General features: G+C 41.7%; 1 protein-coding gene across 3 annotated transcripts; it reads right to left on the reverse strand.

The window, feature by feature from the left end:
* Nucleotides 1–444: 444 nt before the first annotated feature.
* Nucleotides 445–17,044, reverse strand: ALDH7A1 (aldehyde dehydrogenase 7 family member A1). 3 transcript variants are annotated; one of them, XM_075137950.1, is made up of 18 exons: nucleotides 16,839–17,044; nucleotides 16,604–16,657; nucleotides 15,559–15,624; nucleotides 13,825–13,905; nucleotides 11,662–11,785; nucleotides 10,943–11,075; nucleotides 10,290–10,334; nucleotides 9,202–9,279; nucleotides 8,219–8,316; nucleotides 7,207–7,248; nucleotides 5,762–5,856; nucleotides 4,808–4,892; nucleotides 4,420–4,526; nucleotides 3,531–3,647; nucleotides 2,988–3,085; nucleotides 2,752–2,825; nucleotides 1,733–1,808; nucleotides 445–959 (listed from the first exon to the last, which is right to left on the reverse strand). In XM_075137950.1, the coding sequence occupies exons 1-18, from the start codon at nucleotides 17,004–17,006 to the stop codon at nucleotides 905–907; spliced, it is 1,596 nt and encodes a 531-aa protein (XP_074994051.1). In that variant the 5' UTR covers nucleotides 17,007–17,044; the 3' UTR covers nucleotides 445–904. The 3 variants fall into 3 exon arrangements, with proteins under 3 accessions (XP_074994051.1, XP_074994052.1, XP_074994053.1); XM_075137951.1 differs by lacking the exon at nucleotides 15,559–15,624 and having other exon boundaries at nucleotides 16,839–17,020; XM_075137952.1 differs by lacking the exons at nucleotides 445–959; nucleotides 1,733–1,808 and adding an exon at nucleotides 1,957–2,056 and having other exon boundaries at nucleotides 16,839–17,026.
* Between the last annotated feature and the right edge of the window lie 1,111 nt (nucleotides 17,045–18,155).

Here is an 18,155-nt window from a genome sequence, read left to right on the forward strand (position 1 = left end):
TCTGACCAAGGCTCCTAAATGAGCTGCCGACGGCTGTAGCCTTCAGTGGCCGTGAGACACTCCTAGCTAAGGTGAAACACACACAAACAATTTGTCTTTCCCCAGCAAATTCCCTCTGGAAGCGTATTCCCTCCTGGGTGCATCTCCAATTCTTCAGCTGGTTTGGTTGTTGGGTGTCACAAGGGCTGTGTCAACCTGAATTGGCTGTTACTCCTCCTAGCGTTAAGAGGGGGTTCCAGGAGACGAGAGTAGCCCTTGGCCTTACCCCTTATCTCCCAACACATAGGGTGACAGTCTCCTTTCTGAAGGAGAGGCAGGAAAACTAAAGCGGTCCTTTTAGCCCAGTGATACTTCTCACAGCTAGCAGCTCAGTGTGTGAAAATGGACAGTGAGTTGAATGTTCCTGCTCCAAAACAACGAACAAAAAAACCAAGAAGCCCAAGGTATCTCACAAAATGTACCTTTATTTACGCATTGAAAAATAGCCCTGTACTGCCCACCCCCCATAGCACCAGGTATCTGTAGGAAACTCAACACGTAGTTTGAAGCATAGACCTACTAGCTGGAAGTATCAGTGAATGGCGGGGAGGCAGGGGACAAAATAGTGTTGATACTGAAATACAGCGGTAGGGCAACAGAAGGTCATCCATGCCACCTGAATCCAAGTTTGTTAGTTTCAGTCACCCTCCCTTCTTCCCAAAGACCACATTCTTCTCATTTGAAGATCGAAGTAGTAATTTCAATCACGGAAAGTGAAGCAATTTAAGAGTAGCTGATTTTTTGACAGAATTAGTATCCTTGCTGCACGTAAGTTTCAGATAATTAATTTTTTTCACCATGAGGCTTAGAAGGTGCTTGGTTCTGAAATGCTAGGAGAGTTCAGGCACGGCCGTTCATAAGGCTGTTACTGAAACTTGATTCCTTGAGCCAAAGGTAAATCCTTGCTGTAGTTGATTGTACTGGAAGAGAAACAAGTATTCAGAGACCAGGTGTGATCACTAAGACAAATTATGCAGTCCATTTCCTATGTACAAGGCTTCTGATTTCTGTCACACATATACGAAAGACTTCTGTAAGCAGTTTGCCTATTTAAAGTTATGAATTGACTTTACTCTGGTTTTCAATATAGTAAGTATGTACGGGGAAGACCATATTCCCCATTATCTCTTCCTTGATAAATCAAGGAGAAAGTGAAGTATCATTATTTAATCTCTTACTAGGAGAATGTCCATACAGAAGAACCAAGGTGAGAACCAAGACATTCATAAGTCTTTGCATGGAAACCAAAGTTAGCACAGGTAAAGGCTAGGGAGGCCAGCAGAGAGTGGGAATGGTCAACCGCTACAGGAGATTTATGGATAGACACCCAACATGTAGCTAAATCACCCACCACTGGCATAGTGGCCCTCTCACTGTGGTTGTTATTTCACGTATTTCCTGACAAGTTTCAGTAATTTAATTTTTAGCTGAGTTTAAAATCAGGCAAGAGGATTTTTTTTTTTCCTTCTGAGGAACAGTGAGTAAAGAAAGGTCTTTATCTAGACCCTTCAAATCGTCTTCTACTAGAAACACAGATGTAAATTCTTGCATGAAAAAAAGGCAATTACATTCATACATGGTTATCTCACATTTAGCAAAGGTAGCCTCGTGTAGTCGAGGCTTTATACATTTTGAACTTTTGCAAGTTTATCCATAATTTACATTTATTTGGAATTTAAAAAGACTCTCTTACCAAGTAGACCGTCTCATATAAAGTTTCCATGAATCACTTCCAGATTCTCTTCCCCCACCAGTGTGCTTTTCACCACCTGTAGGAAAAAGGTTATAAATGAAAACTTGACATTTTTTTGGAGCACACGAATCTGGACTAAGTCCAGAAGGTGAGACATTTTATAAAAACTCATGGGAAAAACTATTTCCTTTGCCTTTGTTCTATATCTGAAATAATTACCAGAACACCACCACATACAACTCACACAGCTAGCTCTATCCTCATGCTCAATCCAAAAAACATCTGGCTGGAGTTGAAAGTCTCATCCTGCTGGCACCAGAGGATCTTGTTTTAAAGATATTTTGGTTTAACGTGAGACAAGAGTACAAGAATGTGCTGATTCTTGTACTGTTTAAATGGTAAGGTGAATATTTCTTCTTCCCTCCCCTCACTTCCTTCAGTATATACAAAAAATAGAAATAAAGGCAAAAATGTATTTAAAGACTTTCTCATAAAAATAGTTCATGCTGTGATTTTTATATACACATGCAAACATACACAACAAAAATGCTCAATTGTTTTAATTAAAACTGTTTTAAACAGTTTTCCACTCAGCCACATCTCTAAACACATTCAGAACATACTTCTGAGTTACATTCCCTTGGGGGGAAGGGCAGGAATGATACCAAATATTTTTGGTAAAATTTTAAAAATACAGGTAATTTTAAAAGCTGAAATCCAACTACCTCTAGTCAATTTCTGTTTTCTGCTAAAGCAGTATAATTCAAAATTAACTTCATTGATTTATTCAGATTTAGTAATTTAAATTGACTGATAAAAACCTTTAAAAATAAGATGAGGAGACCTAAATTACACTGGTTTTACAGTGGTAATGCTTTATTCTCTTCCAGAAGCATTAGAAAAAAACATCCCCCGAGCTTTAAAAAAAATGAAGCCTGAGGAATAATACCAAGTCTCTAGACCTGATGCTAGAGGATTTCATCACTTACAGGATAAAGAAAAAAGCATAAGTAACATACCAAAAGCACCTCCAATCTCAGCTCCACTGGTTGGGATGTTGACATTCACAATGCCACAGTCAGATCCCTTTGGCCTACAAACAGAATAAGACACAGTTACTCCTCAGGATCAGGAAAGGCTCCTTCCCTAAAATGAGGGTTATAAAACACTCAACTAGCATTGTGCATAGGTTTACAAAAGATGTGAAAGACTGATCTTATGCTTCAGGAAGGTAGAAAAATAATTTAAATTATACCCAAGCCAGCGGAAAATCCTTCCCAAATCCTTGGTAAAGATACTGCTGGAAAGACCTTGTTTTACTTCATTATTCCAGGCAAAAACCTCCTCTTCCTCCTAAAAGGATCATGTGCCAATGGTTAAACCATGACCATTCAAAGCAAAGCAGTTACAAAGCACTGCGAGAAAAAACCCAACGTACCACAGCCATAATGCAAATAACGTGAATGCTACTTGGCAAAGACACATGCACCAAGTCAGGGGTAGGATACCGCCACTGCACAAAACACACAACCTGCTTTTGAGCAGGTTGACATGAACAACAGAAATCTATTCCTGTACAGTCTCTCATTTTAACTCCAGTGCTCTTCACAGAAAATGCATAAATGTAGCTACACAGTGAGGTAAGCTATTACAGTGGATATCCCTCAGCGCAGAACAACAGTTACCACTTCTTCAAGTGCCGGGACAATTACATGAACACGACGTACATCTGAAACCTCTCTCCTGACTCTTCTGTTAGCATCCTTGACACTTGACTAATTCCCCATTGTTATTTTACCTTAAATTTCAGCACATACAGTATGGGGGCAAATGTCTCAGTGTGGACAATGGGTGCATTATGAGGAAGGCCAGTCACAATGGTTGGTTCAACATAGTTTCCAGGGCGATTTATAACCTTCAAAACACATAAAAGAAGGAACAACTGAGTAAGTTCAAACCAGCATCCTGCTTAGTACTAGTGTAGGAAGTGAATCCTTCATGGTCTGATTACTATAGTTCTGCCTAGCAATCAGAAATAGAAGGTCAGATTATCTGAGTAGATAAATTAAATTTTACTCATTTAAGTATTTAAAATACAGAAGAATAACTTAGTCTACTAAGCGGGTAATCAAATCTCAAAGTTTAGCAGCTGACAAACACCACCTCCTTTCTCCTACTTTTAAGTTGATTAGTAAGCCGATCAGAACTTTGAAGGTATTAGGAATAAATAAAGTGCCAGTGAAAGAATTGCCAGAACGTTAAGTCCATGAGAATTAAATACCGCATATGATAAATATGATGAAGATCTGCAAGTGGCTTACTTGAATCTTCAGTATTTCCTGAAGTTGAATATTGTGAATCCAGGGACAGAACAGCGATTTTTCATTGTTATGTGTTTGATATTCACCACTTACATTGCTGTTTGTATTTTCACCATCACCTGCAACTAGGGAGCAGTGCAAGGAACAGCCAAAAGCTCTTAAGCCATTTCTTGGAGGAGAAGGTAGCTTCTAAGTAGACCCATCTTTATCTTAAAGACAGGATTGCAATTCAAACATTCTCAGACTGACTAACTTAACATCCTGTAATGGCTGACAGAACAAACTGAGGTACAATCTTGGCCTAAGCCACCATTTACAGTATTTTTTTCCTAGAGCACTAAATGTATGAGGGAGAATACAAGTTACCTTTCCACCATAGACCACAGAGCCACCCTGTTGTTTTGCTTGTTCTATTGCATCAAGGAACATTTTCACTGCTTCTTTGGTATGAAGAGGCCCATACAGAGTGTCAGCTAAAACCAAAAGATCCAAAGACATACTTTCAACAAAACTGTATACATTTGCAAATATTCTTATCATGACATTTTGGAAGTAATTATTTAATCAGTCCAAGATGAGCTGGATTCTTCATCTCCCTTTCAGAGTTTCTATTCTAAACGAAACCAGCCATGCCCACTCCCTCGTCAACTACTAAAATTAGGTAGTTTTGATCTATAATCTCTTTGGAATTTAAACAGAAGGAAACAAACAGAAACTTGTCTCCTAAACCCATGAGTTGGAAATAGCTACTTACAATCCCACGGATCACCGATGCGGACCTGGGCATAGGCCTTAGCAAGCTTCGCCACCACCTCATCATGGATGCTTTCATGGAGGAACTAAACAAAATGTGGTAAGAAGGTTGTAAGACATGTCAGCCTATGTAAATATTCCTGAAGTACTACTGCACTTTGAAGAGGGCTGAATGAAGTATGGAGATAGTGTGGCTCATATTCAGCAAATCCCAAAGTTAAAAATAAACACGTGAGCAAGTCCTCGAAACAGCACCAATGCCATGAAATGAAGATTTAAAATCTTCACCACAAAGATTTAAAAGAAGCAAAGAAACAAAAACCTGTTTTAATTTTAGCCCATCTCAGATCAATGTGTTCTGTAAACTCTTCAGTTAAGTGTTTTAAGACAAATACTTAAGTGATTTTTATTGCTATAGTTTGAGGAATCATTGCCCCTCCTATGCACCCAAAGTTAGCGCACAACAATTTTGATGAGTATTTACCCAATCAACCCAACTCTGAAAAGATTATACAGACATAGGCTGACAGTATAACATCTTTAAACTTGTTGAAAATGATTGGTTAAAAATCCATAATAAAGTAAGCAACACACACACCCTTGCTTTGCTGAAATCTAAACCCTACATCAAAATTTGTGGCAGGCACAAGCAAAGAAGCTCTGGCAGTGAAAACAGAGAGAAATACAGGAAGTATGGTAAGTTTTATCTTCCTGAGTTTTAGCACCAGGTACATTTAGCAACACATACAAAGAAACTCTTTAGAGCTAGAATTGTAGTGAAACGACAAACTACCATCTTATTTTCCCATCATACTGATTTTTGACAAAGTAAAAATGTGTTTCAAAGATTATTTGTTGCTCTCCATAATATTAGGAATTGTTAGGCATTTTCTGAGCTAATTTGGAATTAAGTTTAAATTCTGAGCTACCCAAACCAGACAACACATTTACTCACCAGCCTTCTAGCAGTTGTGCACCTCTGACCCGCTGTTCCCACAGCGGCAAATAGAGCAGATGGGATGACTAGGTTCAGATCTGCATCTTCAAATACTTAGCAAAAATTAAAACTGTTACTGAAGTAAACAGGCAGTTCGCAAGACATAAGACACTAAACAATATAATAAACTGACAGGTTGGTCAAGAAGCATTAGGAATAGTCGCACTAGCATAGCACACTAAGATACACAGAAACACCTCAAAACTCCTATTGATTTTACACTTGGAATTAGACAAACACAATTGGACATAAATGTAGGTCTGGACAAGTGAAGAGAGCCTTTTGCAACAAAGGTTGCAAAGAACCTCAGCTTCACCTTAATTCAAGAAACTACAAGCAATTTCTTGCCGTTTCATCACCTTGTCCCTCTCTGACTGAGAAGACATCTAGCAGCATAAAGAAACAATGGTAAGGTGTATCCAGATGGCATGCAAAAAAAATAGCTAAAACACACAGATACACAATAATGTCAAATATAAATGAGCTGAACAGATTCATCTGCCTAGAAGACATTGGGACGTTTAAAGCAAAGCCAGTATGTATAAGCCTCAAAGGATCCCCAAAATATCACTCAGCTTAACCAGTCCCACACAATTCTCTAAGTACCCAAAATTATTATCAAATTTGGGACAGATTCCAACCAAACAATCTTTATGCCATCATTCAAAGCCAATTACAGAAAAAGCAAGACTTTCATACAAAAAAGGAAACAATTCTCTAAGTATAAAACAAGTTTATGCTACTGGCTGCAAAGCAGCACAGGAAAAGAGAAAGACCTGCTCAAATGTGGTTTTCAAAAGAGCTTAATATTCTAGATAGGCAATTATATTTGTTCCTAATATGAGAAAGGTGAAACAGAAGGCTACAACACAACAGACAACAGTTCAGGTATTTATCTAGCTTATATTTTTTTTCTGCCACATTGCTCAGCTTCACAGTACTTATGTTTAATGTTTATCTGGGAACTAGATCATACCCTAAGCTATTTAAACCTGTAAAATGTGTGACTAAAATAAATACCTACATGCTTTGCTTTCAAGTATGTAGACTTTATATAGATGTACTTATATTCTAAAATGCTAAAGATGTGGTGTTCACAAGATTAGAACTATCCTAAAATAAATTTATTTAGCATTGTCCACATCCCATTACTGAAGCTTCCTGCTTCTCCCATTCCCTTCTTCACTTCAACGATGAATACATGTAAGAGCTTGAACTTTCATTTTTTTATTTAATACACTACTCCTCCACAATACTGAAGACAGAAAAAAACCAACATTCTACTACATACTTTTTAAACCCCTAGCATGGAAAGAAAAAGAAAAAAAGCGACAATTTGCTACAAACATTTGTATAGTAACTTCCAAATATCTATAGGACTAAATTTGTACAGTGCATATTACCAATAATGGCATTGTTTCCTCCCAGTTCCAGCAGACTTCGACCTAATAAAAACACAGAAAACAAGTTATATCACGTGTATTCACTGCACCTCATTCAGAGAGGTCACCTCTAACTAGAGCTAAGTTTCATTAAACGTATTTTTCTGGATAGACAAGAAGTTTTAGGCATCCCTGTCAACTAATCACTCTAGCCAAAGCAGAAAATTATACCGAATACTACATTTGTCACATACTGTGAAGAAAGATACCTGGAGAGCAGTTAGGGCAGAAAGAAGCTTAAAAGAATAGACAAAAATACCACTGGAAAGGAAAAGATGAAAACAGAATAAGTTGCAGCACAGGTAGGATGATGCAGACAAAGAAGAGGAGGAGGTGCTACAGAGATCAAAATGCATACATAAAATTTAACCAGGCCTGTTTATTTCTCTGGCACCTCTTTTACCTCAAATCTGAGAGAAGGAATCACCATCTACCTCTGGATGAACCTTTGCAATCTGTTCTGATTTTTTTTATTTTTTTAAATTTCAAATGTATAAAATGAGAAAATCCTGTTCACAAGGTTTTCTGTTTAGAACTAAAAAGTTAGAATCCAGCAGCTGTGCACGGACTCATGCCTGTACCCTTTTAAATTTGCAACAAAAACAGCACCTTCAAAATAATAACTTTTCTTCCATATTTATAAGGAGTAAAAGGCGAAGGGGCATTTCTCCATGAACACATTGCCAAAAGACCACAGGCCTGGCTGCTCATCTTGACAATCTCCATACAACTATATTCGTGCAACGCCCCCCCCAGGAATTACCTGTAGGACCATGGATTTGTGGATACCCTGGAAAAACGCTGAGTTGTGACAGAACTAACTGAAAAATGCTGTACCTACCTCTAAGCAGTTTCAACATCCTATTTCCACCAAGTTAAAACACAAGAGTTAAGTGTTTTAGAATCCTACGGGGCTCCCCTGCCTTTGCCAACCATGGAAAGAAATGAAGTGAAGGAGACCCCACACACTCACCAAATCTCTCCTGAACCATGAGGGCTACCTGCTTGCCCACTTTCGTGCTGCCAGTGAAGGACAACAGGTCCATTCTCTCATCTCTCGCCATTGCTGTCCTGCACAACGGGAGACATACCACCATGTTCAGCAGAAGAGCAGACAGCTGGAAAAGCTGCTTGCACCTTCCACACAAACCAACTTCAACCAGGGAGATCTTTTAAAGTCAGAGCCACTTCTCTGAAAACATCAGGTAAGTGACTGAGCAGATGGCGGGAAAGCTTCTTCTTCACCAGAAAAGAGGACCAAGGCTGTTTTCCTCCCCCTTTTCAGACCATAAGAGCATCACTTGTACCAATTTTGAAATTCAATGCCTAGTACGTAGTGAGATCAGCTCCAATTGTTATGTTGCCTAAGAAAATATGCATACCTATGACTTTTTTTTATGCTTATCATCTGTTTTGTCTTCTCTTGAAATGCTCAAAAGATACATCTGAATATATATTTGTACTGGGAATTTCCACATTGTAATAATCAAACAAAACAACTTGATTTGTACAGCTGCCAAGCACAGGTATGCATCTATGAGCAAGTGCAGAGTCCTAGGTAAGCATGGAAAATGGGGAAGTATTCTCCTCCACAAGTGGTCCAAAAGGCCAGCAGGCTAGAAATTGAAAACTCTTAAGAACATGACGAGTAGAATTTAATATTAGCTGTATTCTTTAGGTGTAAGCATATGCAGAAGTAGAATATAAACCTAGTCATGTCTCTTCGTTAACTATCTGATAAGTTATTTGTTAGCAGCTGATCTCACAACAGCAATTAGGAATATGTATTATGTTTACAGCAAGGCCAGAGTTCCAGAGCAGTTGATAAAAACCATGGCAACAGGTACATGCATGTACTGGGAACTCCTGGAGATCAGAATAACTTTATGAGAAGTACCTCAAAGAATATTCTTTATCCTCTATACATCTTCACAAAGCACAAGAAATGTTACGTACCCAATGTCTGCTCCACCACAAACCAGAGAACAGATTGCTCCAGGCAGTTTGTTATCCTCCAAGACTTTGGCAATTATCCTAGAATCAAAGACGTAAAAATTTCAGAGATTTCCGACAGGTGCATATAATAGGGAATGAACTATTAAAACTGTCTGACCATGTACATGAAAACTACAGATTTTTAAAAAGCAGGAGTCTTGCAGTTAATTGACATGTAGTTTGTACAATAAATAACACGCTTCTCTCATCAAGGACTTTGGTGTTACAATCATAGCTCACACAGAAGTAAAACTCTCAAAAGTATTCACTATGTGTCCACACAACTGGCACAGACAAGCATTAGATCAGCATGTAAAAACCTTGGCCATACAGTCTTTCACCATTAGGAAGAGACATTGATATAGCTTCATGGAGTTACATAAAATACTCATAAGTAGTTTGGGGCCATTGTTCTCAGGAGTTAATACTAAAGCTACAGATTTACTAATTAGTTATTTTGAAGGGGCCTTATACTTAGCATTTAAAAATAAATGGTATTCGTAGAACACAATAGATTAAGTATTTAAAATGCTAATATAGTAAGCAAAATAACAATAAGCCTAGAGTAAGTATCACTATAACACTTATTCTTCGGAGTTCTCCTTTTTATCAAGAATGAGTTTTGAATGCTGGAAACACATGCTAAGGTGTTACAAAGTTTGGATAATAAAGATTGTGTGAAGGCATCTTCAGGACATAGGTCTACACAGCCAGCCAGAAGAATCTGCCAAGAAACTGGGTGCTGATGTTGGGCTGAGACTCCCAAAAAAAGGGATGAATCTGAAACATGAGTGTGTGATTGAGGGAAGCTGAATTTCGTCAGCAATTAATCTTCTACAAGGAAGCAAACCACATAGCTAGCCATACTTCAGCAAAAGCAGAGCCCTGGTCCCAGAAAAAACTGGCCAACAGTATAAGTAACATCCTATATATACTGTTACTTTTTAGGTAACACGGGGAAAGCAGCTCGTCTGACCACTCAGCACTACTTCAAACACAAAAGAAGTTGTTTAAAAAGCAAAACAGAAAGCAAAGAAATCAGAACTTACTTTGTAACAGCAACACTAATGAGGGATGTTGTAGGAGCACCCTTCCTGAAAAGAAAAAAAAAAAGAAAAGACATTATTTTCTTTTCAATTCTTCAAGAATAAGAAATAATTCAAATTTGCAATTTTTATGGTATCTCAAATAAAGTACACTTTGGTTAGGCTGGTTTTCAGGTGCATGTTAAGACAGGAACTCAAGCGTTTCTTTCCACAGCTGAGCATTCAGAGCTTCTACTGAAATCCACATGAACAAGAGCTATGCCAGACATTAGAGTGAAGCAGGTACAAGAAAACGAAGCAACAGCAGGGAGAGGAAGTAAAGCTACTTGTTTTATTCTTAATTTTAGCTGTACCAATTCTGAAAATATTAACTGTTCGCTACCACTGCTGGAGGACATCAAGCTGGGTTCTTTATTAAAGGGCCATTTGGCTAAGTCCTGGACAGGTCTGAATCTCAATACCTCATAAAAGAGGTTACCACAAAATAAAACAAAGCTCTTTCACTGCAAGTGAACCCAAAAATAAATAGAAATTAAGCCTACATGAAATAGCATCAGATATACAGAAACACCATATATTTGATAACAATTTCATGCCTGAGATAATAGCTCTCTAACTTTAAAATACTGTTAGCACACTGGAGAGCTATATCTTACCAGAGGCAAGCGTTTCCACAGATCATTGCAATTGCACTGTTCCACCCATAAACCGCTACGGGGAAGTTAAAGGCCGTGATGATTCCTACTAACCCAACGGGATTCCACTGCTCTATAAGGGCATGGCCGGGTCCTGAAGGCAAAGACACAACATCATGTAATTTGCATCCATTTAATGTTTTTTTAAAAAGGAAACCATGTGAGCAAGGGGCCTAGCATCACTCCTCTGTCTATCAGAGCATTACCTTGTGGAAAGCTGTATTATATGTGCTCTGCAGCTTACTGGAACAACGTTCGCTAGATCGTGGAAAAACCTAATAACATGACAACATGAAGTTTTACTATTTTAACTTTGGTTAACAGAATGGTGATTGTTTGCTAATCAATAACCGACAAAACGGTCTCTCATTTCTAAGTACACTGCTGAACTTTTTACATACTTTCTTCTGGCACCTTCATTAACAAATAAGTCAAGGAGAACCTAATGCTTCAAAAAGTGCAGAGAAAAATCTACTGCCTCTCTTGCTATATACCACAGGCTAGATACTTCATTAGGTAGCGCTACTGCCTACCAGCACATCTATTCCTAGACAACATGCTTCCTAAATAACTCACAGTAAAGGGATTTTGCTGCACTACATCACTGTATATTTAAGATACATCTCCATCTCTACATTTGTACGAAAGAAAAAAAAAAGCAAACATACACACATACTTACTTTCTGAAGGCAAAATAGGTCCACCAATCATTCGGGACAAACCAACAGCATAGTCGCAGACATCAACATACTCCTGCACTTCCCCAACACCCTCAACAAAAATCTTTCCCATTTCCAAAGAGACCTGAAAAAATGAAGAGCAACACAAAATTCTTTTCTAAAAAATTCCCTTGCAGCCCCAATACATTTTGTCTCCCACTGATGTCAGGTATATCTGTACACCAAGTAAGATTTAATACACATTTTGTTCATTAGAAGGGATTCATTTCTTCCTGAGTTATTCACAGCTTAAAGAAAGAACACTAGATAGGAGTCACACTCCCATACAATAAGAGGAAATTAGAAGAGGAAATTAATTAACAGAGGAAATTAAAAATAATCTACTGAAAGGAATATCCACAGTAATGAGGTTCATAGGTTTAGATCAATGAAACACTGAATTTCCATCAGGATGTTTGCACACATTTGTGGACCAGGCGTGAAATAAATTGGAAAAGAGGGATTACTCTGCTCCAGCAAAAGAAAACGGTCATTTACATTTTTCATACACTGAAAATGTCTACACATCTTTAGTATTTTAGTAACCTGGGACATTTAGGATCTTTTTTTTTTTTTTTTAGCTGAAGTCAATCCTAAACTATGTCCTTCTGTTAAAAGCATATTAGATGTACACAGCAGACAGATTATCAATGAGAATAAGCTGGTATTCGAAGACATTTTCCTCCAAAATTGAGAAAACTCACTAACTTAGGAACTGAGAAGTCACTCATTTACTCCACTTAATTTTGCAGTCGTGCTCTGATACCTAGGTGCAACTTCCACGCACGTATCACCTACCACTTTAGATTGATGATAGTACCTTGAAAAAGCTGTTAAGTGAGGAATGAGGTTCGAAAGATTGCCACAAGATTTTATTCCCCATGCAAAGGTTAAAACAAAGGTGACTAAATATATTTCTAGTTATTTCTATGATGTCCGTGGTAATCTCGAGACAGAAGGAATAGCCCCTATCTGTGACCAGAAATGGAGGGGCATCAGACATATTTACTAAGAAACAGAGCAGTGAGTCTGTAAGTGCAGTAGAGATACATCTGGATACTTGACAAGGACATTGTGAGGCAAGGCTGGAAATTTCCAACAGCAAATGAAAAGGTGAGTTGCTATACCGTTCTCTTTTACATATCCTAATGCCAGGAAAAGTCCTACAATCTGGATACCTACTGCACAACTTTCATCCTGAAGTTCACCCCCTATCCTGGAAGAGCTGAACAGACTTATTATCTGTTTGTGAAAACTACAAAAATGCTCTGGCAATGAGCAACAGGTTTTGCCCGAGGAACATACAGCAAACTTCTGACTGTCCTCACTCACCAGGGAAGCTGTACCATTTTGGAATACAAAGTATGTTAGCACTCTAATTCCACCCCAGAAACTCTGCTGATGAGGGAACATCAAGGGAAACAGCAGAACAAAGTTTTGTAGGTTAACAATATGGGCTTGACTACACATAGATTTATTCACTGACAGCTGTTTCTGAATAGCAGCCCATATAGGCAAGCCCTGTAAAAGGAAAGTGGCAAGTTCTCCACTTGCCTCCTTTTCTTCCCTAGCAACTAACAAGTGTTTTAAAGGAGTGGTGCTTCAACCTTTATGTCCTGCACAGCACTGCAAGAAGGTCTCATTAAGACCATCTCACCTTCTGAAGCCTTATACCTCCACATGTCAGTTCGCAAAATCCTGCGGATCACCAGAAAGAGCTCAAGGTTAAAAGCTCTGTATTAGAGGAAGGTCTTTTTCAGGACACTTTTAGCATCAGACAGTGCTCTATCTGACAGGCAACCGGGAAAACAGCGGGGCAACAGTTGTGACACTCCTCCCGGCCAGAGTACAGGCTCAGAATGAATTACACTTTCTTTTCCTGTTATACATTATCATTTTCAGTGTATGATTCCAGAATGCAATCTCACTTTTTTTTTTTCCTTTTCCTTTTTTTTAATTAAAATTTCTTTAAGCAAGCTAACAGAACTAACACCATTTTAACAATTACTAAGGCTAGTATTGCAGAGTGGTACTTTAAAAACCAAGAAAAACAGTTTTGACACACACCCTCCCACCTGTCCCCCCCACCCCCACGAAGTCAAGCTGCTTCTTAAAACACCTTACCAAGCTTCCTAGAACTTTGATTTTTTGTCTCAGGGCATCACCAATCTGTCGCACTATTTCTCCACGCTTAGGTGCAGGAATCTAGTCAAAACAACAGAAAACAGAAGAATCTATTTGAGATTGAACACCTGTGACTTCTGCTGCATATATACTGCTACTTTTCTACCCCTGAAGTAAGAAACCACCGATTGCTGCGCTTTTTCCCCTATCTTCCCAAGACATCGTTACTCATTCATTTTTATCATGCGCGCCGCTTTACAAGAGACTGTTTCCTGCCTCACAGAGACTAGTAACACTGCACACATTTATGTCTGTTCAAAACTTCAGTCCCACTGAATATTGCCAGAAACATTCAGATTATTAGTTCTGCTACTGTTGTCCAGCTACACTACACACAATGCCCCCAAACAATTAGCTGCACCTCAAGAAACAAGCATTTTTTGTAAAAGCATTTTCAAACTTTTTGTTTCAGTATGACAATGGCTGCTGACATTTATTTTATTAGCAGATGCTGAGACACACAGAAGCCTAAATCATGGAAAAATTAAACCCATATACCAAATATTATTAGGGTTTTTTTTAATGGGATATCAGTATGTTAGATGATAATCAATAGCCAGGATCAACAACAAACCATACACATGTAACAGGATTTACAGGATTAGAAACTGCTGATGAACAGGCAGCTGGAAAGACAGAAGTGATGAACAGATAAACCATGCAAGCATACCTCTTTACAGGCAAAATCCTTCAGATAAGCTCATTAAAAAAACCAAAATTCACAAACTAAAAACAAAGAGCTTTGAGACAAGACTTTAAAGCATTTGATCTGTTGATTCTTTGACATCTGTTAGACTGCTTTCAGATTATTTCCAAACACATTAGGAGCTGGCATGCACTCACCAACATTGTATTCACAAATTGTAACAAAAGAACACATACTAATATATCCTGAGGAAGCTGAGGAAGCTGGTGTGTTTGTCCTAAACTTTACTCTCTTCAGGGAAGGCAAACTACTTTGCTGGATAAAACACAGAATGCCGAATACCTTACAAAATTCAGGTTTCAGCTTGTATCAAAGAAGTGGCAGGTAGTTACAAAAACCAAGCCTGGCATGGCCAGCAGGAGAATGGATGATGACTAGACATAGCTTGTACAGGGACACTGAGAACTACAGCTTAATAAGGAAAAATAGCTTAGCTATTGTCTGACACAACCACGTAACACTAAAGTTTTGGAATAATGTAGATGTTTTGTGAAATACCAGGACAGCTGGTGAACAAAAAAAGCACACTTAAAACCAGCAGTCTTCCTCACCCCATGAGAACAAGACTTATCACCACAAGTTAGGTATCCAAATATTCTGCAGAGTTCTCGCAGGAAAAAGCATGCGGCAACACGAAATTAAACACACCCACAGGGATAATTTGCTCGCTACAAGGTTTCTGAACTTCAGCAGACCTGTTGGCAATGGCTTACAGGCACAAACCTGGGTAAATTTGCCAGTCTTTTCAAAACAAACATTTTTCCACAAGTCAATGCCCTCATCTTTGTACCTCAATGGTAACGTGCGCAAGTTGTCTGGGTTTGTTTCTTGAGGTCCTCATTGCAGATGTTTGCTTTAATGCAACATACACAATATGAACATGTTTTTACACCTCCACATGACAGGACAATTTAATGGCCTTTACCTGCCAGAGATATGTTATAAAAGATAAGTCTCTTTTAACTTACATCAGCCCAGACCTTCCATGCCTCTTTAGCCGCCTTTACTGTTTCTTCATAATCCTCCAAACTAGCCTACATGAAGAAGCATGTCAAAGAAAAAGTTAGGAAAACCAAACCCCCAAAACAAACGCCACAGAAAAGCTTCCGGATGCAACTCAAAACATTTCTAGTGGATAGTACTGCACTACAGAACGCCACTTTCAAAGGAAGTTTATATCCTGCCACAGTTTGGTCCCAATATGGCATGTCGAGTTGCTTGAAGTTACTGTTGAGGAAAAGCACATGTGCTGCTTAAACAAAAAAAAAACGTGAGCAGAGATTTTGCTTCATATGACAAAGGGTGCTCTGTAAAGAATAGTGCTAAGGGAGCATTCATCATATATTCATCTATCTTCTTTTATCTTAGATACTACTACTATCAACAATATTACACAAAGGCTGTGAGGACTGTCCTACTCCACCAGCCTCACTGGACATCAAGGGCTAATCGAATCCTAATATACGAAAGGAGAAGGTTAGTGCCATAGCATTATTCTCACACTACAAACTTTCACGAATTTACCACGTGAATGCCACGTTGCTCTCCCTCGTACCTCCCCCCGGCCACCCAGCTCCACCGAATAGCCTCAATCCATCCCTGTTCTGCGACTCCCTCTAGAAACAAACAAAAACGGGCAGGAGAGGCCCTCGCTCTTCCCAACAATACTTGCAAGAGTAGGGGGAAGGGAAAAAAAAAGAAAAAGAAAACGGGTGAACAGCCTGTTTTTCTTCCCAGAAAAGCCTCAGGCTTCTTCCCAGCAGACGGCCCGAGCTGCGATGAGCTCCACCAACCGCCTCTGGATTCAACATCCCCCGGAGCCCTGCCGTCACCCACCCCGGCGGGTTCGTGCCCTTCGCGAACCCCGTCGAGAGGAGGAGCAGCTCCCAAACCCACGCCCAAACACCCCGGCCACGGGGGCCGGCGGGCTCCTCCCTTCTCCGGAGCCGCTGGGCCCCGGACCCCCGAGCTCCCGCGGCCGGGCCGGGCCGGGCCGGGCCGAGGCGCGCTTACCTGCCGGACGCTGGCTATGGGCTCGTTGTTGGCCGGGCAGTACGTCGTCACCACCTAGAGCAGGAGCGGGGGGTGAGCAGCGGGGCCGCGCTCGCCCCTTCACCCAACGGCGGGGGCGCAACGCTCAGGGCTCCGCTGAGGCCCGGCCGCGGCGCGGCACCGCCCCCCCGCCCCCTCCGGAATCGGCTCCCGCGGGCCCGCTCGCCCCCACAGGCCGCGCCGCCGCCGCCCGCACCTGGCCGCCGCCGCCCCAGCGCCCGTTGTACACGCCCGGGTTCTCCTCCTGCAGGCCCAGCTCCCGCAGCCAGGCGTAGCGCGGCTGGCTAACCAGCAGGCTAGACATGGCGGCGGCCGGGGCCCGCAGCGGCAGCAGCGCGGCGGCAGCGCGGCGCACCCCCAGCATGGCCGGCGGCCGCCCGGGCTGGCGGGGTGGGCGGGACCGGGGGCACGCGGCAATGGCCGCCGCGCACCGCCCCCGCACCGCCCGCCTGCCGCCGGCGGCGATTGGTGGGGACGCGGCGGCGCCCCTCAGCCGGGACCCGCCACCCCCGCCTGCCCCCTGCTGGCCCCAGCCTGCCGCCTGCCTGCCCCCCGCCTGCCTGCCCCCCGCCTGCCCCCTGCCTGCCCCCTGCCGGCCCCAGCCTGCTGGCCCCCTGCCTGCCTGCTCCCTGCCTGCCTGCCCCCTGCCTGCCCCCTGCCGGCCTCAGCCTGCCGGCCCCCTGCCTGCCTGCCCCCTGCCGGCCCCAGCCTGCTGGCCTCCCTGCCTGCCTGCCCCCTGCCCGTATCCTGCCTGCCCCGGCCTGCCGCCTCCCTGCCTGCCTCCTGCCGGCCCCCTGCTGGCCCCAGCCTGCTGGCTCTTTGCCCGCCTCCTGCCTGGCCCCCTGCCCGCCCCCTGCCTGCTGGCTCCCTGCCCCCTTCCTCCCTCCCCCCTGCCCGCCTCCTGCCTGCTGGCTCCGTGCCTGCCGGCCCGCCCCGGGTGGAGGCATATGGAGTAGAGCCCAGCCCGTGTAAAGTCCCAAATCCTCCCCCATTCCAGGTTCCCCTCAAGGGCCACCCCGCACCGCGGGAGAGCTGGGCTGCGGGGTCCGCCAGCCGAGTATTTCTAATAGCAGGGGAAAATAAGAGCACACAGGCATCAAAACAGGGAAAAAACTGCAGCTATTCTCACTCAACGAAGGAGTAATTGTAACAATAACAGCACGCAGGAGCATGCGTTAGCGTTTTCGTTCTCTAATACCGTGCTTGAATCTCGATGAAAAGAAGTGGCTTCAGCTTCTAGGCAGGCCACTTATCCACGCTCCAGTGTTTGTGATTTTACAATCTTTTTATTTCTCCTTTCCTGTATGTAGGGCTAACATGCTCACCTCACTTGATAGGTACTTATCTTGCAAAATTTTAAGTGATTTTCATCCCATATTTTTAAACTGTAACTCCCCTTGAGAGGCTTTCAAAATTTAGATGACTTATTATGATCACAAAATACTGTTCGTTTTCAGGAATGCAGTATTTTCTGAATGACCAAGCCAATTAGGAATAAATCCTGACACTAAGC

The sequence above is a fragment of the Calonectris borealis genome, chromosome Z (genome assembly GCF_964195595.1).
Source record: "Calonectris borealis chromosome Z, bCalBor7.hap1.2, whole genome shotgun sequence".
In the NCBI taxonomy this organism is placed as follows: Eukaryota; Metazoa; Chordata; class Aves; order Procellariiformes; family Procellariidae; genus Calonectris; species Calonectris borealis.